The sequence below is a fragment of the Pleurodeles waltl genome, chromosome 6 (assembly GCF_031143425.1).
Source record: "Pleurodeles waltl isolate 20211129_DDA chromosome 6, aPleWal1.hap1.20221129, whole genome shotgun sequence".
NCBI lineage: Eukaryota > Metazoa > Chordata > Amphibia > Caudata > Salamandridae > Pleurodeles > Pleurodeles waltl.
Window position 1 is genome coordinate 230,969,947 of NC_090445.1, and position 27,459 is coordinate 230,997,405.

Here is a 27,459-nt window from a genome sequence, read left to right on the forward strand (position 1 = left end):
CGAACTGTCAGTGCATTTTTATTCAATCTTCACAGTACAAAAATAAAAATAAATAAAAACTGAAATAAATAATTACAGCCAAAACGGCATTTCTCGGATTTCCCAAGAACTCACAAAGGTCACAACACAGTTACGAAATGAGGGTATAAATTACACCACAAAACGCATCGCACTAGAACAAGGCTGAGGGAAAAACATAAATAAACATGAACCACTTATACACAATGGACACTTAGCAATTTTCTTTAAACGTTACAGCTACAAATTAATTCAAGTGGAAAAAAAATGGCACGTTTTTCCTCGTCGAAAAGTTTTTTTCTTTAACAATTGGAAAAAAACAAAACAAAACTGGACTAAGAATTCTGTGCACAATCGGGTGGTTCCCGGCCTGATACAATCTAAGAAATAAATACTGAACTGCCCGGGGAAGGAGCTTCTCCTTTGTGCGCACAACGTCGCGTGTCTCCTGGATGTTGTGTCCCCCAAAATCAGTCAAACAGGACGTACTTTATTTAGTTTTTTTGTTGAGGTGCATGAAGTGATATAAATGGGAGTTAAATCTCTGGCTCATCTCCCACAAGTACCATTTTATTTTATTTTATTTTTTATTAAAACCACCTTATGTTTCCTACTGTTTGCTCGATGTGGTTTCATTCCCCAACGGGTTGCTTGGAGCGAAGTGAGGAGAGCAGCAGGGAAACAGATCTGGACTTGAAGTACTGGAGAGGAGTCCCGGGGCCGTACCTGGAATCTTCCACAAAAGTAGTATTAGACACTATCATGTCCAGAAACTCCAGCACTGGCTCTTTCAAAATATCCCCCGATAAATGCATGTCGATAAAAGCCTGTCCCGAGCTTCTAAGGAGCCGCATTCAGTACAGGCTTTTATTGTACTCGCCTGCCTCCCAGGTGAGTACCTGTACTTGAATATTAGAAGAATAGGGATCCTGCAAAGTGCAGGCACTGGTCTGGTAAGGGCACCCGGGCTCTGCTGAGAAGTAGCAGTACTGGCCTATACAAGTCCATGCAGTACCTCAAAAGCATGCCTTCACTTTGCCACTCCAGGCATTGCCATGCACAGAAGGTACCTATACTGGCAAGGTAATGGCATGGTAATAATTTAAAGAAGTGCCACTGCTGTCTCTTTTAAAGTACTTTAACTCAGCGGATATAGACCTGGACCTGACTAATACAAGTACAGCTGACTTGCAGGAGTACTGGTACCCGCGCTGCTAGGCCTGTGCTTATGGTACTTGCAGTTGTGCAGATAAAAAGCAGCGCTGTGCTACTGGGAGTATTGCTGTCACGCATAGACGCACTGGTTCTGCCCCGCCGAGGGGCTTGCAGTCCACAGGGTCGCTCTGACCCTTTAAGCTTTCGGCAGAGACGTGCCGGCATCGCGTTTATAAAATGTATTGCAGCCCCGCCAGGGAGCGTCGGTTCTGACCAGCAAAGACAAACACACGATCAGTTCTGAAGCAGCCTAGTGCAAAGTGCCAGCTCCCTTTAAAAAGTGCCAGTGCCATCCCTTCATAGGAATCAGAAGTACCAGCAGCATACTGTTCGAGCGCAGCTCACCACACTCACAATGAACACAGGAGGAAAAGGCCAGGACCTGTGCTGCACTATTACACTGCACATTTAAACTCACAACCCCCTCCATCATGTACTGTCTAGTCGTTCACAAGACTGCTGACCACCTGCCAAGGATGGGGCGAATACCTCTCATACAGCAAGCCTCCGCAGCATCGCCATCGTAGGGCGCTCTACCATACCTAGGATGGACGACGAAGAGTCTGGAGGGACATGGCCCATGCACTACCCACGCGAGTCCAAAGGGCACTGACGAATGCATCGTCTCCAGATTCATTTCTAACACAAGTGGAGTCCAAAGTGGCAGTGACCCATGTACGGGCCCAAAGGGATTCCATAGGGGCAGTGACGTAAGCACTGGCCTAACCAGACCCCTAAGGAACAGTGCTAAAAGGACCAGGAAAAAGGCAGGGGTTGGGTTGATGGGGTCAGTTAGCTGCCTCTGGGCTGGAGGAGGATCACTGTCCCTTTCTAATCTCCTTGGCTGGTGCATGGACCACTGCCCCTATCGACTCAGGTGTGATCTATGCAATGGCACAAGCAGAGATTAAAGGGACAGTGATCTATGCACCTGCCTAAGGGAAGCTCAAAGGGGCCTAGATCCTAGAGGGAGCCCACGGGGCTTGGGATCTATGCACGTAAAACGTGGAGTTCAAAGATGCAGCGTCCCAGGGCTGGGCCAGGGAGAGTCCAAGGAGAACCCTTTGAATTAGAGGTTCCTAAGGAAGTAGGGAACCCACAAATGGCTGGATGGGTATCCAGAGTGCATCTCTTTGGACAAAGTGATACTGACCGGGGCACAACTGTGTTTCTAAAACATGGATTTTTGTAGTTCTAGAGCTACTCTTACCACCCATTCCATTCCTCTTGGATCTTAAAACCTAATTATAGGTTCCATGTAGGAAAGTTCCACAGGCGCCTCAGGCTACACAGGTGTTCTCCCCAACTACAGGTCTCTAAACTTTGCAACAAACATCCAAGAGTGGCCCGGACACAGCCCAAAAGTAGCTGAAAATGCAGCACACGTACAAACGGAAGGGTTCAAACTTTCACACTGTCTCATTTTAGACTCTCAGCTTGTATCAAGCATTCATCTCCTTCTCTGTCAGGCAGCTGAAAGGGAAGCTGCTGTAAACCACAGAGAAACCTTTTTATATCTCACCCACTAAAATTAACTGGGCAACGTCAGCATGGGGACAGACATCCACCCAGATTAAGCCCTCTAACATAAACAAAACCAGACCTGCACAAATTCAAACTAGTGTAACATGACCTTCGGAAAACTTTTCTTGGTAACTTAAAAACAGGCTTAAACTTGAGCAAGACGTCATCCTAGAAGTGTGTGGTCTCCCACACTTCCACACATGCTTTCACCTCACTGCTACCTTACCAGTACACACCACCTGCCTCCCCCTTTCATGGGATCTGTACCAGAAACACACTGCTGAACTATCAGTCACCATAGACTTCCTGCTACAGGATAAATACCCAGCCCAATCACTGTACCAGACAAAGCACACTCTGCTAGAGAACCAGCTCTTACAACAACTGATAGAGGAATCCCCACCACCTATGGGACAGATCTCAAGCTTCAACACTGCGACAGGACCAGCAACCCAACTGCTTAAATGCTAAAGAACAACCGCGGCTCCACATATTTGTACAAGGTTCCCACCTGCTACAATACACCACTAAATAATCTACAGGAACACCCGTCTTATGGACCAGGTCACAAGCCTCAACACAACAACAGGACCAGCAACTTAGTCCCATCCTTGCGAAACGAAAACCTCTCTTTGACTGTCATAGTTATGGGGACCCCTGCCTGCTACACTCCCATCTCTACATCTGCTACCGAGACGCTCCCCTCCTATGGGACTAGCACTTAAGTCTCAATCATGGTATAGGAATGTTAGCACCACCACATCAATGCAACACAACACCACCAGCAGAAGCCTTCTACAGGCCCATCACATCAACTGCTGCATGACCACTCCTGCCTGCTACAGGGTCAACCATCGCCCCCCCACCCCACACACACAAAAGGAACCTTCTGCTCCCATTGGGCCATTACTCCAGGTTTATCTTTGCTACAGGCCTAGCACCAAGAGCTAACAATGACAGAAGATCACACCCTGCCATGTCAGCTATATGACCTCCACCATCAGATGGTGTTATAGGATGCCAATCCACCACTCCACTACACCAAAATCAACCCCCTCCACGAGCTACCCGAGAAACACCACTAGGCCCACATCTAAAGACCCAACACCCCATCAGCCTTTGACTAGCTTAGAATCAGTATCCACTTTTCAGACTTTTTAACATCAAGAATAAATCCAAAAATAAATATAACACCAGCAAATATGACCCAGGAAGCTAAGTGTCATTGCATGTAAACAATATTTTCAACTTTGAAGCCTCCTAAGTATTCTTAATTATTTGAAAACAGTTTTTATTTCTACTCAGCGTCTCTACAAGCTCTTCTTCTGGGTCCCCTTGCTTTGATCAGGATACTTATAATCCTTTAGATTGCTCTGCTTTAACTTTCTCTCATTATTCAAAAATGTCCTGGCCTTGATTGACAGCTCACCTAAGCAACTGCAACCTCACATAAAAGCCAATGGCTGCAAGAGCTGGCCCAAAGCCCTCTTACTCTCACTCTATAAGCTTCCTATTGTACTTTTTTGAAGAATTGATAAAATGAAGTCTTCTGTTGGTGGTCAGACACAAAACCATATAGCATGAGCATTCTGCTCACCTCTTCATATAATATCTGACATCCCTTTTTTGTCATAGGATTAATGTACCCCCAAACCTTTCAGCATGGCAATAGTTTTACTTCCGAAAGAATGGAATGTCTAAATATTTTAGGAATGTTATTTTTTTCCCCTTACTATTCTTCTTTCACAATGTCAAATGAAGCCTACACCCGGAGATGTTGAAGAGCAGTAGATGCCCCAAAACCACCAAATCTACTACTACATCAGCTTCTAGCTTGAAAAAAACAGCCACTCCTTACAGATACTAGGGCAGAAACTCCATGCATCCACCCCTCTTACTGGATCACTCCCCACCCCACTAAAACTAAAACCTTCCCTCACTGCAACAGGTTTGGTCCTCCCTTCCCTGCTGCAGAAACCGGCTCATCTTCCTGATGGAGGAACACCCCCCAAATTGTTCCAACTGCCACTGGGGTAGCCTTCCCCCACTGTGACTAGATTAATTTCACTGACCCAGGACTACCCCCATCTTGCAGGGGTACACTTTCCTCACTGGTACAAGGCAAGCCATCTCTCACCACTGATGACCAAACCACCCACCACTTTAAGGACTGGCATACCCCTACTGATACAAGCTCAAACCCAACACTCACCCATCCATCTTTCATGAGCAGCATCACGAGCACTACCACAGTTACCTCAGTGCTACAGAACGTGCCCTCCCCTCACTCTGCAAAAGGGTCAGCCCCACACACAAGCTGTCAATGGGGGAGACCATTAAAGCAGGGGATTCCACAACCCGAAGCGGAAATCTAGTTGCCTACTGAGTTCTACTAGAAAGAAGATATGTCTGGAGGGGAAAAAAAGAAAGGAAAAAAAACTTTAAAAACGAAATGAAAAGAAGCAATGCCTCTTTCCTAAAGAAGGGGTCCAGGCATATGCTCCCCAGCACCTGGACAAGCATGTTTGGATGACATACCTCTCTATGGAGGTATGTGGTTTCTATACCGGACGGGTTGGAGTAAGCAGATTCTGCATTAGCACAAACATTTCTGACCTAAAGTGGGCAGCTGTGTACTAGGGATAGGGTTCCTCAATATCGGGACAGCGAGTTCTATAGCTTGCATCAGTTTCGGGCAGTATGTGGTAGTGTGCAGTGTATGAGTATTGGTTTCTTTCTCTTAGATCATCACAGAAAAAGTGAGAAACAAATATCACCCCAGCATTTTCCCAACAGGCAGCACCCCAAGGGAACCTTATCAAAAGATCTGCAATTGTATCCATTCTTCCATCACTCTTTCAACACAATGCTTTTGAAAATTCTTATCCATTCTCCGCAGACCTCTTAAAAATAAGATTCTGAGGGCCAGCACGTCTTCATCATTATGAGCAAGGTCACCAAAAATCACAATATGGCATAGTCAGCCAATGAACTACATGAGTAGTAAAACTGGTCAATGGATCACAAGCCACCCACCAATAAGCAGCTAACAAGACAGACTTTTTGGATCAGGGCCCATCTCACATCTGAAATGCACAGGATCAATGTACGTAGGAGAGCTAACAAGGACAAAACACATATAAAAGGGCCCGATTTAGATGGCAACTTTTTTTAAAACAAGAAAGGGGAAAACATTGGTCTGGAGTGCGGGCCTTACTTGACCAATGCGGCCTCAAGATACAGGCCCTTTTTATCAAATTAGGAGGCAGGTCTTTAGGAAACAAAAAAAACTGGTTTTTCCAGTTCAGTTAAAAGGCTAGCTCCCATTCACGCAGTAAGCTCTGCACACAAACAGTATTTGCTTAGTGAAGGTGCAACAAATTCACTGCTCATGTACCAATGAACAGCAAGTGTGGTCGCCTTCTGTTTCACTACATTCTGAAGTTATTTTCCAGGTGACACAATGCCGTGTCAGGGCACGGCATGCCTTGTAACACTACAGAGGTACAGTAAACACAATGGCTCAGCTTTTGGTGGAGGTGAGGAAAAACCCTACTCCTCTCCAGGGCTTCCCCTACCCTCCCATGTCACCCTGAAGATGCTGAGATCTGTAGGAGTGAGATGGCACCCATAGATACCAATCACAGGTTGATGAATGGTTAATATTCCTGTGGCTCTCTGTGACTGGATCGGAGTAAACAGTACAAAAAAGGGAAAACATTAGGAGAATCTTTTAGATGAAAGTCCAAATCGATTGATAGTCAAGACCTGTCATGGTCTGAAATATTCAGTAGATTACACAGATCAGGCACTGATCTTACAGCGGGAGTCTGGTTTAGGCTGCTCCCCCATCCACCAATCCTCCTTTCATCACAACAATCCTTGTGGAACATTTCACCACGCTACCCTGCCTTCCAGGAGTACTTACTATAAATGTTATACGCCACAAGTAAAATCAGGAAACTCAACAACATGCACGCCCTCAGTGTTTTGTGTAGGGCAATGGGGTGTGGTCAAAGATGCAAACACCTCACTTGCCATTGCATTTTTACAGGGACACGAGTCAAGTTTGTGGGATATTTTTCTTTCTTTATAGAATTGATAAAAATAGCATTGTTCCCCTGGGTGTTGAGACTCTGCGTCCATTTAACGGTCTAGCCCAATGAGGAGCCGGCTCTTCTCCTCCTGGCTGCTCTCACCCTTGAGGTCGGCGAAGACTTGGGTGAAATAATGGGCGTCGGAATTGAGCTGTAACATTTTTGGGCTCATGAGGTTGATGACAGACAGGCAACGGTCCCAAAAGGCCTCCTTACAGTTTTCCACCAGGAAGGGCTTGAGTGGGTAGGAGATCTCATTACCCATATAAGAGTAGGAGAGGTAGAGGCAGGTAAGCAGCACTGCCTGCAGTTCATGCTCTGTGGCCACCTCCGAAGAGATGACGTCCCGACATAGCATGTACAGGAACACCACATTAGCAGGGGTTATGAAGCCTTGGTCCTGCCAACCCTGAAGAAGCAGCGACCGATCCACACTCCGCAGCCACAGGACAGGGTCAGTGGGGGAAAGATGCTTTAGCCGGTAGCACCTCCTGCAGAGGAACTCACCAAGGCATCTCAGTAACTCACTGGTCGAAGCCTGAACAACCACCCTCTTGGGAGAAGCCGAAGGGGCAGAGTTGGAGTTTGGGATCTTCTTGACAGAGGACACTGAGTTCTTGGTGCTGGAGACCTGGTTCTTCTGCCCTGGTGGTTGGGCTGGCGGAGGCTGGGCGAAAGTGGAGAGGTTGGCACAGGACAAAGACTTTTTCAGGTTCTCATTGTTGAGGTGAGTGATGTTGTTCTGGTAATTGGTGTTGGGTTGCACCTTTTTAGAGTTCTTTTTCTTGGCAGAGACAGCCACAATCCTCTTCCAGGGGAGAACAGAGATGATGGAATGCCTCTTCAGGTTTTTGTCCTTGGCATTCTTGCTGTTCTGGACGGCTGTGTAGTGTCCTACGGTGGCTGAACCATCTTCAAACAAAGAAGCCTTCCGGTAACTGGGTGACAGGGACAGCACAGTACCCATGGTGCCTGAGGATGGTGGACCTGAAACAGGTCAGGTAGAAAACCTTGGCTTTATCAAGCCAGGGGATTAGATTTAGGCCTACATTAAATTCCTCAGTTTGTTCTCCAAAAACGACACTCCCTCAAATTCCAGTCAGTTTTCACAACCTGCAAGAAAGAAGAGAACATCTTGTTACTGCACATTTCTTAAAGTATTCTCATCATCATCAACTGTGAAAGTCAATTTCTGTCAACGTTGGCCCTCAAAGTACATCAATAACAACAGATCTATTTTAGTGGGTTGGGATATACACTGTGGAAAATACATCTTTTCCAGTTAGCTTTGGTATGTCGGAGTCCTCGAGACTTGGAGCTACTTGTTGGGGCAGCGGGACACACAGCTGTAACTTTCCACTCACTCCAGTGCTTTCCTACTATAGGAATGAGTTCCTTCACACACCGCAATGACTTAGTTAATACAATTTCTTGTTGGTAGACAATCATCCAGTAAACATTAATGTTATTTAGGATATATTTACTACTAAGTCTAGAGAAATCTTAAAATACTTTTCTGATTGATGGTGGGGAGAGGAAGTTGCCTCCCAAGCTGTATAAATACGGTTAAGTACTCCTCCCTCTTCTCATGACCACAACCCCCAAACTGAAAATAAAAGAATGTACATGTAAAACCACATAAAATAATACACCAGCTTTACTAGCGTTTTTCTAAAATTATCAATAATGCAAAATACACACATTTCCTAACAGAATGAAATGCTCATTAATAAGTGACTATTTATACACATATTCCATGTAATATTATTCTACAAGCAGTGTTATGAGATGATATTTTCAAAAAGACAATGCACACACGTAGAGTGGTAATCCACTTCAGGCCTGGTCCCCAGCCACTGAAAGTCTGTGAGAAGAATATGGAATCTCAGGGCATCACAATGGCTTAAGTGACATCCCGGCGTGTAACACAGAAACAAAGACTATTATTTTTACTCCCATGTCTCATCGTAGGTCATTTTTTTCTTTATCTGACCTTCATTATGGGCCTCGGTTAAACAGAGTGCAATGTTACACAGCGCTTTCCACTTCTGAGCCAATGCACAGCACTTAAAGGTATAAGATTCCCAAATCCTCTCTTCCAACAGCAGCTGTTACTGTACCGCGCTTGATGAACGGGACAATCACTTTTTGAGCACGCCACCAGCGCCTTGAGACCCTAACCGGTGAGTAGCAGCGCTCTATAAACTGTGCTTGATTGAGTGATTGATTGAGTCACCATGTGTTGACAGTCGTTTATGGCCCTTGACCAGGAAATCACAGGGAAGCCAGAAGCTGCTGCCTTGGTTTCGCTCAATTTGAGTCAGACCGGTGGGAACACTGATCAGTGCATATATTCAGATGTGTATTTCACCCCCTCTGTAGAGGGGTCCCACAAAGCACATCTACTCTTAACAACAAGTATCCCTGTATTTCATTCAACCCCTACTTACTGTGTAGACTTCAAGAATGTGAAATTTGCTTCATTCATCCATCTCTTCAAAGATCTGGAGAGGAAGGAGTGGGGAAATCAGTAAGGAGTTGAGGGATCAGAGCAGGGACATAGAACGTAAAATAGAATGGGATCACCTCTACAAGGGGCCGATGCCCTTTAAGGTATCAGTGATAAGTCACTGAGTAGAGCGCCAGCTATAGATACGTATGTGCAACAGTTTCTGCAGTTGGCGATGCCCCCTTAGCCTTTCACCCTCTCAAAGTTGTTTAAAGAGTACACTTGGGGTGCTGTAAAAACACCCAGTTACACACGACTAGATAATTAGATTTATGGTGTGCACTTTATAAATATGTTTGTTCATATTACATTACTGCGTCTTTCTACTGTACAAGCAATACAAATGATGCTAATTTAATAATGCATCGGTTCCATATAATTGTGTTTACCAAGTTTATTGTGTTTATTACAATGAGCAACGTTCGGGCAGAGAGGGAAAAGAGGACATAGAAGATGACAGACTGGCCAGAGACACACTATGGGGCTCAAAATCCCCGATTAAATCAGTGCTCACCAAATAGTAAAACCATTTGAGGGTTCAATGGCACCCTCATGAAAATGGTGTAAGTAAATATACATGATGAATGTCAGTGGACTGATTTGGTGGGCATTCTGAAAGTCGAACTGGACAATGGTGGATACTGAGCCACCTGTAATTTGAATAAGCAAGAAACACTAGCAAAGCCAACAGTTATGGAGTTGGCTGCCAGCCTTTTGGCTAAAGCATTCCTTGTTTTGTCATGGGTTTCCCAAAATTTTATTGAAGGCGGTTTGGGGGAGCTGGCAGGCCCCCATCAAGTAAAAAAAAAAAAAACTGCTAAAATCAACAACAACAAAAAAATCCTCAAAAAGCACACATTTCCTGCCTCTTAAGGGAAATACTTTGTGAGTGGATATTTTCCTTGTGAAGAGGCAGAATGCAGCCATTCACAGTGTCGTTAGTAAATGGCTGAAGTGGACGCACTCACTGCCCCATGCTGTAATGGATGGAAGTAAAATGTGAATCACAATAACAGGCAGATGAAGAGGACTGGCCTGAATCTCCTAGACGTATATTATACCTAAAGTGTTAGTACAATCAAATGGTATTGTCTAACACTTCAAATGCATCTTCTTAGTCTAGAGTTTGGATTTGTGTTACTAAGACCAAACATGGCCACGTTACTGCCAATCTTCTCAAAATATTATACAGTAAACATTTCAATTTCTCAGTTTTCTTAAACCATGCATACTTGTCACCCACAGAACCTGAATCAGGAGCGTTTTTGGATGTTCTGTTGAATATTGGCAAATACTGGTAAGGGTGGGGTGGGGTGGAAAGAGTCTATTTATAGCACAGAAAGCAAGTACCCATGTTTAATAAGGTACATTTTAGCATAAAGGAAGAAAGAGTAAATGCACATCCTGTATCCAACAATGGATTCTATAGTAAGTCTCAATACATTGCATCCGATACTGGCCTCCAGTGCAAGTTCCACTAGTCTGCATCTGGAAGTGGGCTCCCAAGCAAGCATCAACATACTGCATCTATTACTCTATCTACGGCCAGACCCAATATACTGCATCTATGGCCAACCCCAATATACTGCATCCATTACTGCATCTATGGCCAAACCCAATATACTGCATCCATTACTGCATCTATGGCCAAACCCAATATACTGCATCCATTACTGCAGCTATGGCCAGACACAATATACTGTATCCATTACTGCATCTATGGCCAAACCCAATATACTGCATCCATTACTGCATCTATGGCCAAACCCAATATACTGCATCCATTACTACATCTATGGCCAAACCCAATATACTGCATCCATTACTGCATCTATGGCCAAACCCAATATACTGCATAGTACAATGGGCTTCCAAGCAAACTGCACTATACTTCACCTGATATGGGTTCCATAGCAAGACCTTTATAGTACACTCCAACGCAGGAACCAATATACTCATTCTAATAAGGAGTTCCATAAAAAACTCCAGTATAATGCATTGAACACTATGCTTCATTGCAGGACCCCATGTACAGTGTTCCAGTACTGCGCTTCATAGCAAGCCCCAATATACTGCCTCCAGCATTTATTGCTACAGCAAGACCTAATATTCTGAACCCAATACTGCTGATCATTGCATAAACTAATGTATCATAACAAAAAGAACCCACAAAACCTCCAATAGTTTGGAATTTCACAGCCCCAATATACTGCATCGAATACAGTGATCCATAGTAAGATGCAATATACTGCATCAAATACAGCCAAGTGTAGGGGGTGGGTTAAAACTGACAATTAGCACAGTATTTGGTGCAGCGTATTGGTAACGTGAATTAGTGCTCCATCAAGTACGGTGCCCCAGAGATGGTCCCTCAAACACTGCATACACATCGCCCAAGGCAAGCCTCAATATACTCTTACAAGTGCAAGAGCAGGCCATAGCATTGACGAGTGTACTGTAACCATACAGTAATTCACAGGAGACCCCAATTTATAGTAACAGGCCTCCAAATCAAGCCCCGGTGTTCTGCTCTAAGTACAGTGTTTGTTAGCAAACCTGCATAAATATTCTAGCAAATACAGCACTCAGCACCCAACACTAGTTATACAATGCTCCAAAGTATTTACTGCAAAATACAGCGCTAATTAACAAGCCAGAGCCCACTCTACTGAATGCATTGCTCCACTGACCTCCCAACATTCAGCACCCCAAAGACCACTGCAATATGGTGTAGCAAACAGAAGTTTAAGTCGCATGCGCTGGTATCATGCATTTAATACATACTAACTCCCGAATGTACAGTATACCTTTCAGCACTCTAGAGTGAGCCCCAACATATTGCAGTATAAATGGTGCTTCAACACAAGCCCCAATATACTACATTAAAACCAGTAGCTGAAAGCACGCCCAAACATGCTACAGCGAGAGCAGAGTCCATACAATACCCTCGATATACACAGACAGGCCTATGGGCTCCTTCAGATAATCCCCAAGAGGCATCAGACCTTCAAAGGTGTGTGCCCACTGCGGAGCACTTGTGAGCCAGGATGGGGGGAAGAGAGGTAGTGTCTTTTTTTGGAAGGTATCACTCACTCTTGCAAAGCATATGAAAACTGCACAAAACTGAACAGTGATAAGGCAGTCAAATGCAGTATGTTTCTTCACACTATAAGCAGAACACCTTCAGCGTTTTCATAAACTCAGTTTTTAGGACTGACCTAGAGACACCTTTAGTTGTCTCACCAGCTCCATGTTCTAAAAAAAATAAAAAATAAAACATCTTACAAAAGTACACTCGGACATACGTGCACAGAGGGGCTTCAGGCCACACTCTTTATTCATTGGCCTATTCGAGTGCTGTTTACATTTTACTTCCGCCCACTAACGCCTACAGCATGGAGCAATGCAGTGCTTAATTTGTGCTTGTTGTTTCCCGTGCGGAGCACCGACACTCATTTTTGAGGGCCGGCGCATATTCTTCTGCCTCAAGCATTTGCTGCGAGCAAAAGACTCATATGGAAAGACAGAGGAAGAGAAAAAAGAAAAAACGTCACAATGGGAGAAAGCAGAAAGTGGCAAGAGTAAGCTGAAGGGGCAGGGAGTGGCTTTAAAAGGATTAAAGAGGCCCAAGATGGCTTCAGGATTACGCTGCCTCAGTATTCCGTGTTCCCACATTTAATTGCAGAAGCTGCGTGTTTAAGAGGAGGGCTTTGAGCACCGACACGTTTTTATTTACAAATTAACCACTGGAGCAATGGATGAGGCAACTTCAGACGTTGGCTTATTTCACAGTGAGTGACGGTATTTTGATTTTATTTTTGTAATGAGTAATATTCAAGATGTCATTTTTGGTGTCATCTTTTTTTGCAAACATATGCAGGCCAGCTTTAGACATTTTTCCATTTTTTACTACACCATATAGCATGGGGTCAGCATACTTTTGGGGATTTATGCAATCTCTCTCTTTCTTTCTCTCTCTCTCTCTCTCTCTCTCTCTCTCTCCATATATATATATATATATATATATATATATATATATATATATATATATATATGTTAATTTGCAGTGTGCGGCGAGAAAGCCACTTCCCTCCTATCAACACAGGTGCCGGCAACGGCTCGCACTCAGTCTCAAATCTAACTAGTCCATCAAATGGCCCACAATTCCAGCAAAGATGAGAACGCCGCATCAATCCTTTGTATCCAGTTTATTGGCATCAAGAAAATGCACAACACAGCTACACGTAGCCATTGACAAAGGCCACGTTGTAGCTGAAACAAGTCCTTCTTTTTCTTGATTGGTGAATTGGTGCTCTGATTTTGCTGGAGTTGTGGGCAATTTGATGAACTGGTTGGATTTGAGACTGAGATACTCACACACAAACACACACACATTTACTCTGAAAAAACATAGGGTAAATAATGTGGCAATATAGTCATAACATCTTAGCTTACGGTAAAGAATGTTTTTTAAAAAAGAGGTTAAACTACCGTCATAATGAGGTTTTGACATGAAATAAGAACTAATGTTCAAAAACCACTGAAATTGGCCAGTTTGAATGTAGCAAATTAACTATAACTTGCACTGCTTATGACCTCACATATTGAATCACTCATGACAAGTTATATGACATCATTGATAACATCACTGATTACATTGTTATGTTAAGGCCACATGTATCTCAGAGCTTTTCTAAGCTCCAGGCCTACCAAAATGCATTTAGAACAGTCACGTTTTCAAGAGTCTTTCAAATTTTCTCAACTCTGCACCTAGGTGAAAGTTCAGATGAAGTTTGTTCCAGTATAGTGGGGCGAGGTAGGAAAAGGATCAGCCCCCATATCTTAAAGTGCGAATTTGGGGAATCTGTAGTAGAACTTTATTTGTGGAGCTAAGCTGGCTGGATGGCTGATAATAGGTGAGCCTACTATGTAGCTAGAGAGGGACTTTGGACAGTACCGGCCCATTTAAAGCACTGGTTAGAACCTTGTGCGTAAGACAGCAACAACTTCCTGACTGGTAACCAGTGCAAGGCATTCAGGGTGGGTGCTAACAGAGTACCAGAGAGAATACTGCAGCCAAGTCGGGCGGCTGTATTCTGCACAACCTGGACATCAACGTGTTGTGTGGGGGGAGATGAACATAAGGCAGAGAGTTTGATAACACGTGCACGTGCATGCAGTACTGCAACAAAAAGAAACAAGCATCGGCAAACCCAATAGACCTTGCGTACGAGAGCTATTGGCTTCGTGAATGTTTGTTTTTTTACTATTTTGTAAATAAACAAAGCCGGCATAGCCGAAACAAAAAAAGAAACGGACACAGCCAGAGCTGGCCATATCACAGCACCAAGTTAAAGGGCTTTTCTGAGGGGTTGGGGATTATGAGGCAGTATGGAGAGAAGGCAGGAGGCGTGGCAGGGCGCCGATGGAGTAGGGCGCATGAGGCAAAGTTCCCGGCTGGCAGGGGCCATCCAGCAACATCCTGACCTCCAGGAAGCCCGTTATTTGATTGGAGGCCCCCTTGTCCATAGGCAAGCACAGTAACTATATACACTTGGTATTCGCAAGGGGGGGCTCTTTTTTGAGTGCATTCCCTTCGAGAAAACTGGCATACTAATGGACTTGGCTGATCACTGCAGAGTGGTGACAGTGCAATTAGCTGGACGACACCTTGCAGTGATTCGTGACCCGAACATAGATCTGGAAGCATTTCTGGAAGAATAGTCCTGGGTACTGGTGCCCTACCTAGGGGAGTCAGTTCTCATGGAAGGGGTCTACAATTGTGTAGCAGACCCCGCAATGGATAGGTCTCACCCTCCTCTGGGAGACTCTCTGGTCAGCAGGATGGCCCGTTTGTATGCTAAGTGGCAGTCCCAATGCTGAATCCTTGGAGGACCTCTTTCAATCCACGACTGGAGATAGCATCAGGCAACATTTTGAAGGCAATGCTGGCAGGGCATCCGCCCCACATCTGGAATGGGACGCCTTTAAGATGGTGATTAGAGGGTGGTGCATTGTAGAAATTGTGGGCGTTAGGTGCACTTTACTAAAAGAGGTGGTCACTCTTGAAACAGACTTGAGGGAAGTAGAAAGGCTAACAACCCAGAACTGTAATAGGACGTGTTGAACACCAGGGAGATTCTAGTGGGTCCAGTAGAAAAGCTTTGATGCTTCAACTACAGGGAGCACATGCAGAGTGTGATAAAACTGGCTTGCTCCTTGCTTGGCTTGCTAAGCATGGTTCTGTGATAGTGGAGGTGGAAACAGACCTCGGAGAAAGACTGTACAGAAAGTCTGACATTAATGATTACTTCAGGGAGTATTAATCTTGTATATACGCGAGCGCCACTCACAACCAACAAGCCTGCTGGACATGTTGGCACTCATACATGAGGAGGCTGAAGACTCGGTAGGAGACATAATGCTGCAAGAAATAAGGGCAGCTCTGGAGGGTATGGCAGGGGGCAAATTGCCTGGCACAGACAGGCTAGCTGTTAATTCTTGCGTCACACATGTGGAGATAATAGGGACATGGGGCATCTGCCAATTTCCACCTGTAAGATGTTAGTGGTACTGTTACTTGAACCGGGCAGACCGATGTATGATTATAAAGCGTATTGACCACTGTTGATGCTTAATATAGATTATAAGATTCTTAGCAACTAGGCTATTCCCCTGCTTGACTAAACCGGTACACCCAGTCCAAGTGGGGTTCATTCCAGGTTGCAGTACATTGCTTACCAAACTGAGGCTGTTGACAGTGATGATGGCTGATACCTTTGACCACGGCACAGCAGTAATATTTGCAGTCAAGATAGAGAAAGCCTTTGATAGCCTGGAATGGGACTCTCTCTATAGATTAATGGAGGAAATGGAAATGGAGAAGGGGATTCATAGGCTGGACCGTACTATTATATACTGACCCCACAACCTTGTGTGAAAACTGGCCAAATGATCTCTGAAAAGCATGCAGTGGTCCTGAGGACCAGACAGGGCTACCCACCTTTGCCATTGCTCTTTGCATTGGCAATGAGGCCATTGGCATTCAATGCTCGGACTGACGCTGTTTGCCAGGGACTGGAAGCCAGTGGCCAACCCCATTACATTGCCCTTTACAGTGATGACTTAATGCTTTTTCTCTGGGATGCTGAGTTGGCAGGAAGGATGAAGTTGCTGCATTGCTTTGGATCATTATCCAGCTTAGGAGTGAATTGGCATAAATTGTGACTGTTTCCGGTAGCCGCAGATCCTCAGCCCCCAGTGACGCCACAGGCGCAGAAATGGGAACCCCAATGCCTGCAGTACCTGGGAAGTGAAAATATTTCATGATGTGACTGACATACTGGATGGGAACGTGCAGACCGCTATCTGATCCCTTCAGGCCTGCGCAGAGTTTTGGAAGATGCTCCTATTGTCAGTGGCAAGGCTTACAGCTCTTCTAAAAATGGTGGAGTGCCCCAGGCTACTGTACTTTTTTGTGATCCTGCTTGTGTGGATTCCCCACGCTATGTTCAAAGACCTGGACTCGCTGATTATTGCCTTTATCTGGGGTGCAAGCCCGTGGAGAGTGGCACTGGCAACCTTGCAAAGACCTGTGGGAGAAGGTGGACTAGCAGTCCCTGACTTCGAATCATACTATATAGTGGCTCAACTACAGTGGTGCACTCAATAGGTATTCTTGGCTACCCAACGTCCTCGCCGGGTGGGCATGAGTGAGCTTCAGGTGAAAGAGTGCTGCTGGATTAAATGCTTCCAAACATCCAGCACATGATTCCCATACTCACCAGGCTGGCAAGTGTTTTCTGACTGGTCGGCTGCGGTTATACCTAGAGCGGGTCATCTGTTTCAAGTGAAAGAGTTACTCCCATTTGCAAATTTAGTTAGGAATTCAACCTCCAACAGGGGCATTTCTTAGTTCACAAGACAGTGTTGGTGGCAATTAGGACACATTATGGGGCAGGCATGTCAGTGCCTTAGAATAAACAGTAGTTGTCAGTTTGTGGTTACGAGCTCTGGCACCTTCAAGGTGGTCACTTCCTTACACAGAGCGATTAGAGCAGATATGGTGATGCCATTGAATGGTTTCCAAGAAAGATGGGAGGATGATCTGGGGGTGCCAATTCCAGAGGACAACTAGGTGAAGATGATGGAGCAGTCCTCCAGAGTATCTAAAAATGCCAGATTCTAATTAACTAATATATTTTCAATAAAGCATGCATTTCCCTAGGCAGAGTGAATAGGTTCTTCTATACAGTGGGTGCCGTGTGTCCGAGATGTGCGGAAATAAGAGCTGGGGTATTCCATATGCTGTGGTCCTGTCGGGTCCTAACCGAATTCTGGGATGAGGTCTCTCCAGAATAAGTGACATAATTGCAGGGATACTGTTTCCACATACTACCAAAACTAAGGTCACAAATAGGTTTCAAGATATGACCATACTACTAGCAAAGAGGGAAATCACACGGAACAGGAAAGCTGTTAGGGGACCCAAGGTGACGGCTTGGCATAGAGAGTTGGAGCACTGGACAGAATGTGAGAGTGGTGTGCTCCTCCAAGAGGCAAGGAAAGGCCGTGGTTCTCTGGATGTGGCTAGAGCCTGGGAGGCATTAGTGGACTGTATGACAGACCCAGACTCTCAGTCGCCAGTGGTATCTCCCAGTAATTCACCAGCACTGGAACAGGAGTAACCGAGTGAGAATTTAACTCCAAGCACAGACAAGTCTTGCCTGGAACCCCATCCAGTGATCGCCCTCATATTCCACAGCCTGCCCAGACCAGGGGCAGGTAAGGCACACCATCTCCTAGCCTATACCTACCTCAAGCTAACTACAGAGAAGCCCTTACGGAAATTAAAGTACTTCAATCAAACCCAGAGCCCAGCATTATGCATCTTAACCAACCCCCATCTGAGTGCTACCCCTGACCCGACCAGAGCCAATAACTAACCGCTTGTGCCTCCGTTTACTTTTCTGTCAACATCTGTGGTGTTTACAATGAGACTAAATGTCACTATTTAGCGTTGTCTAAATAGTGGGGCGATTACTTACACTGAGGCACCCACGTCTGTGTCATCAGTGTTAGCAGTATCACCCAAAAGTTGGCATCAAATTAGAAAGGTGGGTGCGAATTGCTGGAATTATGTTTCATCTCAAGGTAATCAGCACGTCATCCATTGCCATATGGCCAACCATGCTTATCTGAAGCAAGTATGGTCCATTTTACTTATGGGGGCCCTCAATTTGTAGCAAACTAACTTGCTAATGAACGTTTTTCTAAAATACTATATTTCTCATAAGCCTTCCCACTGGTTAATGGGAATGACCTAAAAAATCGAGTCCCCAGTATACTGAATCAACCACAGAGCAAGTCCTGGTGCACTGCATGCCGGAAACTGATGATCTGGTGGACTACAGCATCCAATGAGACAACCTGCTGTCAACCACACTGCCACAGGTTTAAATCCCAGCAGGAACAGTCCTCTTTCTGAGGTTGATACAATCAGTCTTATTGAGGCAAGTAACAAACAAACCCAATTGTGGCCAATAGCACCAAGAATCCCTTGTGGGGTATCTTGGTACTGCAAAGCTCCCTGACAAGCCCCTCAAATAGTCAGTCAAATGGCACTTTATTTGCTATGCCATGGTTAAGCACTATATGGTAGATAGAATATATAGTATCACACAGAACGCTCTAGAGAAGGGTCACATTATATTTAATAATTCACAGTAGTCTAGAGCAAGTGGTATACTTTTTACAATGTTGCAATTGATTACAAGGCCTAATATACTGTACCTTGAGTGGGACCAGCCCTGAAGCTATCCCTCCACCACCACAGGTCTGCCACTCTGTGTTCCAAACCTCTATGTGGGCCTCACCCCAGTGCGCTTTCCAACTCCGCCTTAAAACCCCAACACTGATGCTATAAAAACCGCCCATTGTAAACAGTGCTCCACTGCTTTGTGCTTAATACGTCACTGCTCAACCTTAGCCAAAAGGCAGCGAAGAGCTGTACATGGTCAAAGACGAGCATAAAGTCACTGAGTAAGAGTAAAGGAAGCTGAGTTACATGGACTGCAACATACATACATACATAAGTACTAACACAGTGTGTAAACTACGGCAGTGGTTCGCAACCCGTAATCCAGGGATCCCTGGGGGTCTGCGAAGTTTCCTCAGAAGGCCCACGACTGCTTATAAAATTCAATGATATTAACAGATTAGGACCCCAGCATTCAGTAATGACTCGGTGGAGGGGTCTCTGGTTTCCAATAATGATTCAGTGAGGGGCCCTCGGTTCCAGTAATGATAAAGTGGGGGTCCACAGAAGTCAAAAGGTTGGGAACCACTGAACTATGGCACCCATTAGCATAATGCAGGAAATACAGAGATCTTTAGCAAGCCCTGAAAATAAATATTAGTAACAACCCTAACACAAGCACAGTGGCAAGGCCAATGTGTCTGGTGTTGAATGCCAGCCTTCTGGTTTTATCAATGCCTGTTTTGTTTTGTTTGTTTTTTTTGTTTGTAAAGCTACGGTAGGGGTTAGGTGTTGAGACCGTGCCAATTAAAAAAGAAATTGACAAAAAACAAAAATGTTTTTTTGTCTCAAAAAGTACACAATGCCATAGTAGTCCCTGGCACTGAAGTAAACTACTTTGTGTGGCTGTGCTCCTTTGAAGGAGCTGAATTCCGCCACTTACAGTGAAGTTAGCTAATGGCTGAGGTTAGCTGATCCACTGCCTCAAGCAGCATGCATGGGGGAAGAAAAATGCGATTAACACAACAGGCATTAAACTTTTAATTCACCATTCCATAATGGTGGACACCAGTGGTAAATTTAAAAATATGCACAAAAGCCCAACAAATATAATAGGACATCTATGTGGTAAATTTAAGCTGTCAGACCCTCCAAAAATGTTTTAAATAAATGCAATAGAGAGGCACGGGGAGGGGACAACAAAGGAGCAGGTGGGAGACTGCCACACAATGTTGCGGTGGGAGCAACTTGGAACAAAGGAAGGGCAGCAACGCAGGAACCCGGGGATGAAAAATAAAAATACTGGACTGGGGGGAGCAATGGACGAACTGGGTGGGAGGATCAGAGCAACATATAGAGTGGGGACGTATGTGAAGAGAAAACTGCACCCCGAGCACAGAAACAGGAAAACATATGCACTCCTACGGGGCGCTCACAACGAAAGAAACAAGCATTAGCAAAGCCAATCGGTGCTGCCATTAGGACTTATGGGCTTTGTGAATGGGTTTCACTCATGCTGCACAGTATCAATGATGTTGTGAAGCATGCCTAAATATATTTTTTTTAACTTAGATGCGGCCAGCCACGTCATTTTGCAGGTTGTGTGCACTACATGTGTGCGTGCCTACTAAATGACACAGCACCTTTTTGTTATGTTAGTAACCAACCCGAGTTGGATCAATAACTAAAAAGAAAAAAAAAGTGCTCACTTTTTTTTCTTCTTTAAGACGGGGGAAGAGAAGCTCATTAGGAAGACAGCTGGAAAAACACATGCACTCTTGGTAAGTGCTTGAGTAAAAAGAAAAAAGGATCACCTAAAAAAGCATGCATTGTAAGGATACTGTAATGCGCCCATGATTCAAGGGAGTGACAAACAAGAAGAGGAAGAAAAGACCACACACACTGACAAATAAGAAACAAGCGAATGTGAGCAACAATGAACCCAACCAATGATAAGTAATGGGCGGGCTATGAGAGTGTTTTGTTTAGTAAGCAAGACCTAAAAATACTCTTTACTAATGCCCAATAAATACAACACTCTCAAGCAAAACTCAGGAAACAGACAGAATTCACAGGAAACGCCAAAGAAAGAGTTAGCACTCTCTCATAAGGTCCTTATCCAATAGAAAGGCTTACAAGAGAAAGCGTTCCCTAGCAAGATCTAAGCAATGAGCACTGGCAAAGCCAACATATCTGGGTTTAATGTGCAAAACATTCAGTATCAGCACATTAAAGAGAGAAACATCGGGGGGAAATTCCCAGGAGAGGCAGAAAAGTCTACAGTTGTAAAGTAGTTCCTCGTGATGTTCAATGCAGGCGCTTGAGTTGAATAGCTGACTGAACTGAGCCACGACATGACTGACAAAATCTCAAACCAATGGCTGAAAGACACTGCTCGAAGAAAGCCAGTGACTGAAAGGGGAGGACCCATAGCCTACTATCTATGCATGTGTGTTTGACAGCCCTGCTGTTACATCCCAGATCTAAAAAACACATCTAGCAAGACCCAAAAAACAAAGTAAGCCCTAAGTCGTGCAGAAAATTACCAAAGCATGCTGAGTGAAATACAAATAATTACCACCCACATACCCAGCACCCCGATTCGTGGCACGGTAAATAACAAGCACTGCACTGAACACAGAGTACCATGAAAATGTCTTAGTCCCCTAAGGCACAGATGCAGGGAACACCATGTGCTGTATAACAGGTCTCAAGGCATATCCAGCACTGCTCGGAGTACCTCAAGAGAAAATCAGGCACTCGCTGGATACACCCACGAGACCTGAATGCCGAGGGCTCCACAGCCCTGAACAATGAAAACACTAGCGCCCCACAGCGCAGGCGCTGGAAACACCACCGTGCGCTCCACTGCCTAGCCCAAAATATTTTGTTTCTCTAAACGTGCTGAAAGAGACACCTAATTCTTCCGACTGGGTCTTGCACCGTGAATTTCTCGTGGGCATGTTGACAATAAACATACATAAAATGTCTGCGGTTCGGTGGTTTACCATTTAAATAATATCCAACCTTAAGGTTTTTTTGTACTATATTGCGAGGATGTGTCCCTGGTTATTATTCCCTCCTAATTCTAATGTGACCCCAGAGCAAGGGGCCATAGGATAAAGCACTCCAAACAGGGGAGAGGATGTGGCTTAAAGGCCAGAGCTGCCGACTTTCGCGTCTCCGCGTCGGCTCAACGTCCTGTGATGCTGGGCTAATCACTTAATCGCCCTGCGCCTACCAAAAATGGATGTGTCCTTGTGTAACGTAACTGGTGATAATGTAAAGCGTTCCAATACCTTCAGGTCGCGGTCGCGCTATATAAAACCGCAAAAAAAAAGCATCGCTCTGCTGTACATTTAATGAGTAGCCCACACACCCACTGCATAGTCTATGTAATTAATACAAAGTACTGCGAAGCACAATACCGAACGGAACACACTTTGCACAACACTTCATATCAGAGAACCGGGTAACACGCAGTACTTCAACAATTACCCGGGACCCCATGACATCATAGAGAACCCAGAGTAGCCGGTAACATACCCACCTGGAACATGCACGGCCAAGCGGGTAATCTGAAGGACGTTTCCAGGGGCGCAGTCCAGCGACACCGGGGCCTAGGGGTGTGAGAGGCCCCATGCACCTCAGTTATGGATGGATTTTAGTAAACAAGCAATGGCGGTGGGGGCGCTCCTTCCTTGCAATAGCACATACATCCCAGCCCCTCCCCTTGCTATGTCACTGGCCACTGCAGACCCACATAATACTCAACACCCCAGATGCTGCCCAAGAGAATGCCCAACACTGCACAGCACAACCCAGGAGAACACATAACACCCCATAGCGCATTCCAAGAGAATACCCAACACCCCGTAGCACCGCCAAGGGCATCACCCAACATCTGAAGAAAATCCACCACACCAGACAGTACAGCCCAAGAGAATACCCAGCACCCCTTAGCACAGTCCAGAGACTACCCAACACCCAAAGAAATACACAACATCCCACAGTGCAGTCCAGGATGCCCAACACCATATAGTGTAGAGCAGGATACTACTAAATACCACATACAAATACTCTACAGAGACATGGGGACCAGGGCAGTCCAGCCAATGCTGACCCGGCAGCAGAGGCAAGCACTGAACATGAGTTTGTGTGTTCACATACAATGATGCTGGTCTCGTGCCATTCTATGCTAAATGATTCCCGCCTCATCCCTGAGGCTTTGCAATCGCCTCATGTTCCCTCCCCTGCAATTCATGCACCAGACCTGGTCTTTACATCGTACTTTATAGACCCGGGTTATTTGTTCTCTCTTTGGAGCTGGCCAGACTCTTTTGTTCACCTCCGTAGTCAGATGCCCCCCTCCCCTGGCCACACAATGCCTGCTATCTGTGGGGGCGGGAGGGGCAATAAAAACTGCTTGACCAGTAACTTCGTTCTACATTACAGGGGTGATATACCATGTAAGCTTACGAAGGAAGGAAGGGCCGTCTCAAGGCATCCAGCGCTGATAATCTCCCCCCTGCCCCCCCCCCCCAAGCCCATTGAGGTAGATCGCTCAGTATGTCTATACTCAACAACTTAAAATGTCACTTCCCCCTCCAAGTGCTATCAAAACTGAGCCACAATTGCCGCCCGACTTTCCTCTCAGGTCTTCCAGCTCCCACGTCTTACGCTAGCAACCCCCTGACCCCGCTCCCCAGAGTAGGTAGCAGTAACCCCCCTCCGGTTGTCCGTGGGCAGCAGATGAGGTCCCTCCACTGTGGGAAAGTGGCAGTAAAGACCTCCACTCATCTCTCTAAGTGCCGGTGGTGCCCACTGCAATGCATTGATAGGTGGCAGAATAACCCCTCTCCCCCATACCAGTAGGTGTAGTGACGCCCTCCGTCGCCCACGACTGGAGGCAGCAGCGGGGCGCCTTCCCCGTGGCTATAGGTAGCAATCGACCCCAGCCCCACCCCCCCACCCCACCTTTGGAGGTAGGAATAGATCCCTCTCCCCATAGCTGCAGGTGCCAGCATAACCCCTACACTACCTTTAGCTGTGGCAATAGATCCGCCATGACCACATCCGCAGGCAGCTGTAAACTCCCCAGCGCCCACTGATGTAGGTAGAACTGGTCTCTCTTCTGTCAGTAGACAACAGAAACCCCGAAACGGTGTAGCCCACCTCCCGAGCCCGGAAGCAGCACCAGTGGCCATCACTTTACCTTTTCGCAACAGCAGCTGGGCGCCCCCCACCCGAGCCACCACCGTGTCAGTGAGAAGAGACCTCTAGAACGGTCCGTATGCGATATGAGATGCACCCCAAGGTCTGTAGGTAATACAGCATACCCATATATTTCCCAGACGTGTTTGGGTAGAGGCTCACTGCTCGTGGCTGTAGCTAGCATCCCCGCCAATGCCTGTAAGTAGAAGTAGTATCTCAACCCCACCACACACACATCTAAGGGAGCCCGCGGCATAGCCCCCTCGGCACGTCTGTTGGTGGCATATACGGCCGCCCCGCCGTGCCTGCAGTGGACCGCGGGGAGCCCCGAACCTCAGCAAACTGCAGATGACTGGTTCCATTCGCTGCAAAGACGACTCAGCCTCTGCTCCTCGCGAGGTGGATACAGAGTGTGCCAGAACACCTGGTAGTGGCAAACCCCGATATTTAAAGGTCTAAAAGAGCAACATCTACTGTGACAAATGTTATATTATATATATATATATATATATGTTCTCCTCACCTGCTGTCTGCATGGATTGGCTTCTTCGGGGCTGGTTATTCCCGGGGGGGCCTTCCAGTTTGCCCCCCCACCCCGGTACTGCACAGCTCCCAGTCTCCGCTCCCCTGCAGCAGGTCCCGAGATGCTGAGCCGCCTCCTCTCCCGGTCATCTGCACATTCTGGGGCTGCAGCGAGGACGCCCGCGGAGAGACAGCCTGGACCAGTTACTCACAAAATGATGTTACTGGCGCCCCTTCGGTTGCCCACGGACGGGGTCTCTCAAGACCTTCACGTCTTCCACAAAATTGTGAGGTTCTCTGAGGTACTGCAACTACCGGAGCTCTGCGCGCAGCCTTTATCTCGGCTCCTAAAGCTTCAAACGTTCGATTTCAGAATCCTCAGCAACACATCCAGGCGCGAGCACATTTGACTCCCGCCCACTGAGAGCTGAAGTCCCGCCTCTGATGCCACCATCCCCACCCCTAAAATGTCACCCAACAGCAGGGCCTGGAGGCTGAAGCGCAAGTGCTCTGACAGTGGCAATGTGAATAGCCATTTTGAATGAGTAGGAAATATCAGGAAACAAACGTATCCTCACGGATTTATTGGGCAATATGGCAGAAACGTGTGCATGCACACCACATTAGAAAAATAAGATTACTGAGAACCTCACAGGGTGTAATAATTAATAAAGAGAGGAACAGAGTGCACTTTCCTCCAAACTCTAGATTAATAATATATAGAAAGACAATGCCTTTTCAGGCTTTGAATTAATTTTTATATGTATGTATGATGCAAACATGGCAATATTTTAGAACAAGAAATTGAGGGATGTTTTGAAAACAAAATCCTGGGAATGTATTTTTCCCACTAACTTCTATAGAAGCGGAGAGAATTTCAGGCAGGAGAGAGGCAAAAGAAAGCCATTTTGGCTTAAAAAAATCATAACTCATGAGTTTCCAGCCTGAAATAAATCAATCTATCTATCTATCTATCTATCTATCTATCTATCTATCTATCTATCTATCTATCTATCTATCTATCTATCTATCTATCTATCTATCTATCTATCTATCTATCTATCTATCTATCTAATCATCCCAGTAGTCAGTCACAATTCACTATTGTGTTTCACTGGAAATGCATTTGCACCTACAGGTGACACAAGGTAATTGGTGGGTGTCCCAACCCACTGTCTCTTCTCACAGATAACATGAAAGCCGCCATGGTGTTCAGACATCCTGGTGAAGCGTAATTTAAAGCCTATGCAATCACATGCAATGATTCTGTTTTCATCAATAGGCTCAGGCAGATGTTGTGATGGGGCAGAGAATTGACCCAGGTGGAATGCAGTTTCCACTCAAGATGGAACACTTAGATGTCATCCACATTGGCAGTCTACAGTTCTCTAAGGATCATTGCAAACAACATCTGCCTCTTATTGCCATTAAAAAACAACAATTTTGAATTACTAGGCACCCTCGCCAAACACACACGAGCAGCACCAAAACCATAATGAAATGCTTCACCTCCTTCCTCTCTGAAAACAAATTGAGGACAAGGGCTCATCTAGAGGCCTTCTTAATCCTGTCAAATTCTTCAACAATAAAATCATCACCATTTACAGCACCTTCCGCCCACAACAAAACCTGACAGACCTCACCAAATGTCTCTTTATCTTATCCAAAGAACCAGTGTTAAACATATGGCCCATCATCACCCCAGAAGAAACTGCCACCACTATGAAGTCTATCCACTTAATTGCCCCATCAGATGCCACGCCAGAGGGCTACAACCCGTCAGTGCTCTGCTCACACCCATTCTGAACGCCGCCACCTCTTATGCGACCTTCCCAGATGCTTGGAAACACTCAACTATCTTCCTATTTCTGAGGAGACCCTCTGCTTACGCTTCAATGCTCACCAACTACAGGTTTAGCTCCCTGCTACCATTACCAATCAAGGTGTTAGAGAAAATTGTCAACAGATGCCTCACCAAACACCTCAACGACTACTAATTCTTCAACACCACTCAGTGTGGTTTTAGACCCAACCACTGCACGGAAATCGCCCTCATCACAGCCATAGATGACTCTGGACTGAGGAGACATAGCAGCCCTCATCCTCACAGACCTCTCTGCAACGTTTGACATGGTCTCTCACCCATCCTCATCCAACGCCTACACAACATTGGAATCCAAGGACACGCACTTTGATGAATCTGCTTCTTCTTGACTGGAAGGACACAGTCAGTCAGCCTTGCACCATACACCTCGAAAACCAGCAACATCATCTGCAGAGTTCCACAAGGATCCTCCCTAAGCCACCTGGCCCTTATCACTGTATACATGATCCCTCAAGCCATCATCATCTGCTCTCAGAACATCAACATCCTCTACTACAACAAAAACATGCAACACTTTCTCTCCCTCACGGAGAAGATGTCCACTATCATGATCAAGTTTAATGCCTGCATGACTGAAATCGCCCACTGGATGAAGATCAACTTTCTGAAGCTGAACACCAACAAGACCAACATTGTGATCTTCAGAAAGAGCACTTCACCATGGAACTCCATTCGGTGGTCAACAGAGCTAAAACCAACATGCACCCTCACTGCTTAT

At 45.6% G+C, this 27,459-nt stretch overlaps 1 protein-coding gene across 2 annotated transcripts; it reads right to left on the reverse strand.

The window, feature by feature from the left end:
• CDK5R1 (cyclin dependent kinase 5 regulatory subunit 1) lies at positions 1-25,247 on the reverse strand. 2 transcript variants are annotated; one of them, XM_069237972.1, is made up of 2 exons: positions 24,858-25,247; positions 1-7,967 (listed from the first exon to the last, which is right to left on the reverse strand). In XM_069237972.1, the coding sequence occupies exon 2, from the start codon at positions 7,819-7,821 to the stop codon at positions 6,904-6,906; it is 918 nt and encodes a 305-aa protein (XP_069094073.1). In that variant the 5' UTR covers positions 7,822-7,967; positions 24,858-25,247; the 3' UTR covers positions 1-6,903. The 2 variants fall into 2 exon arrangements, with proteins under 2 accessions (XP_069094073.1, XP_069094074.1); XM_069237973.1 differs by lacking the exon at positions 24,858-25,247 and adding an exon at positions 22,671-22,912.
• Between the last annotated feature and the right edge of the window lie 2,212 nt (positions 25,248-27,459).

Bases quoted from the DNA above. Each gene is read 5' to 3' on its own strand.
- CDK5R1 (XM_069237972.1), bottom strand. From the start codon at position 7,821: ATGGGTACTGTGCTGTCCCTGTCACCCAGTTACCGGAAGGCTTCTTTG.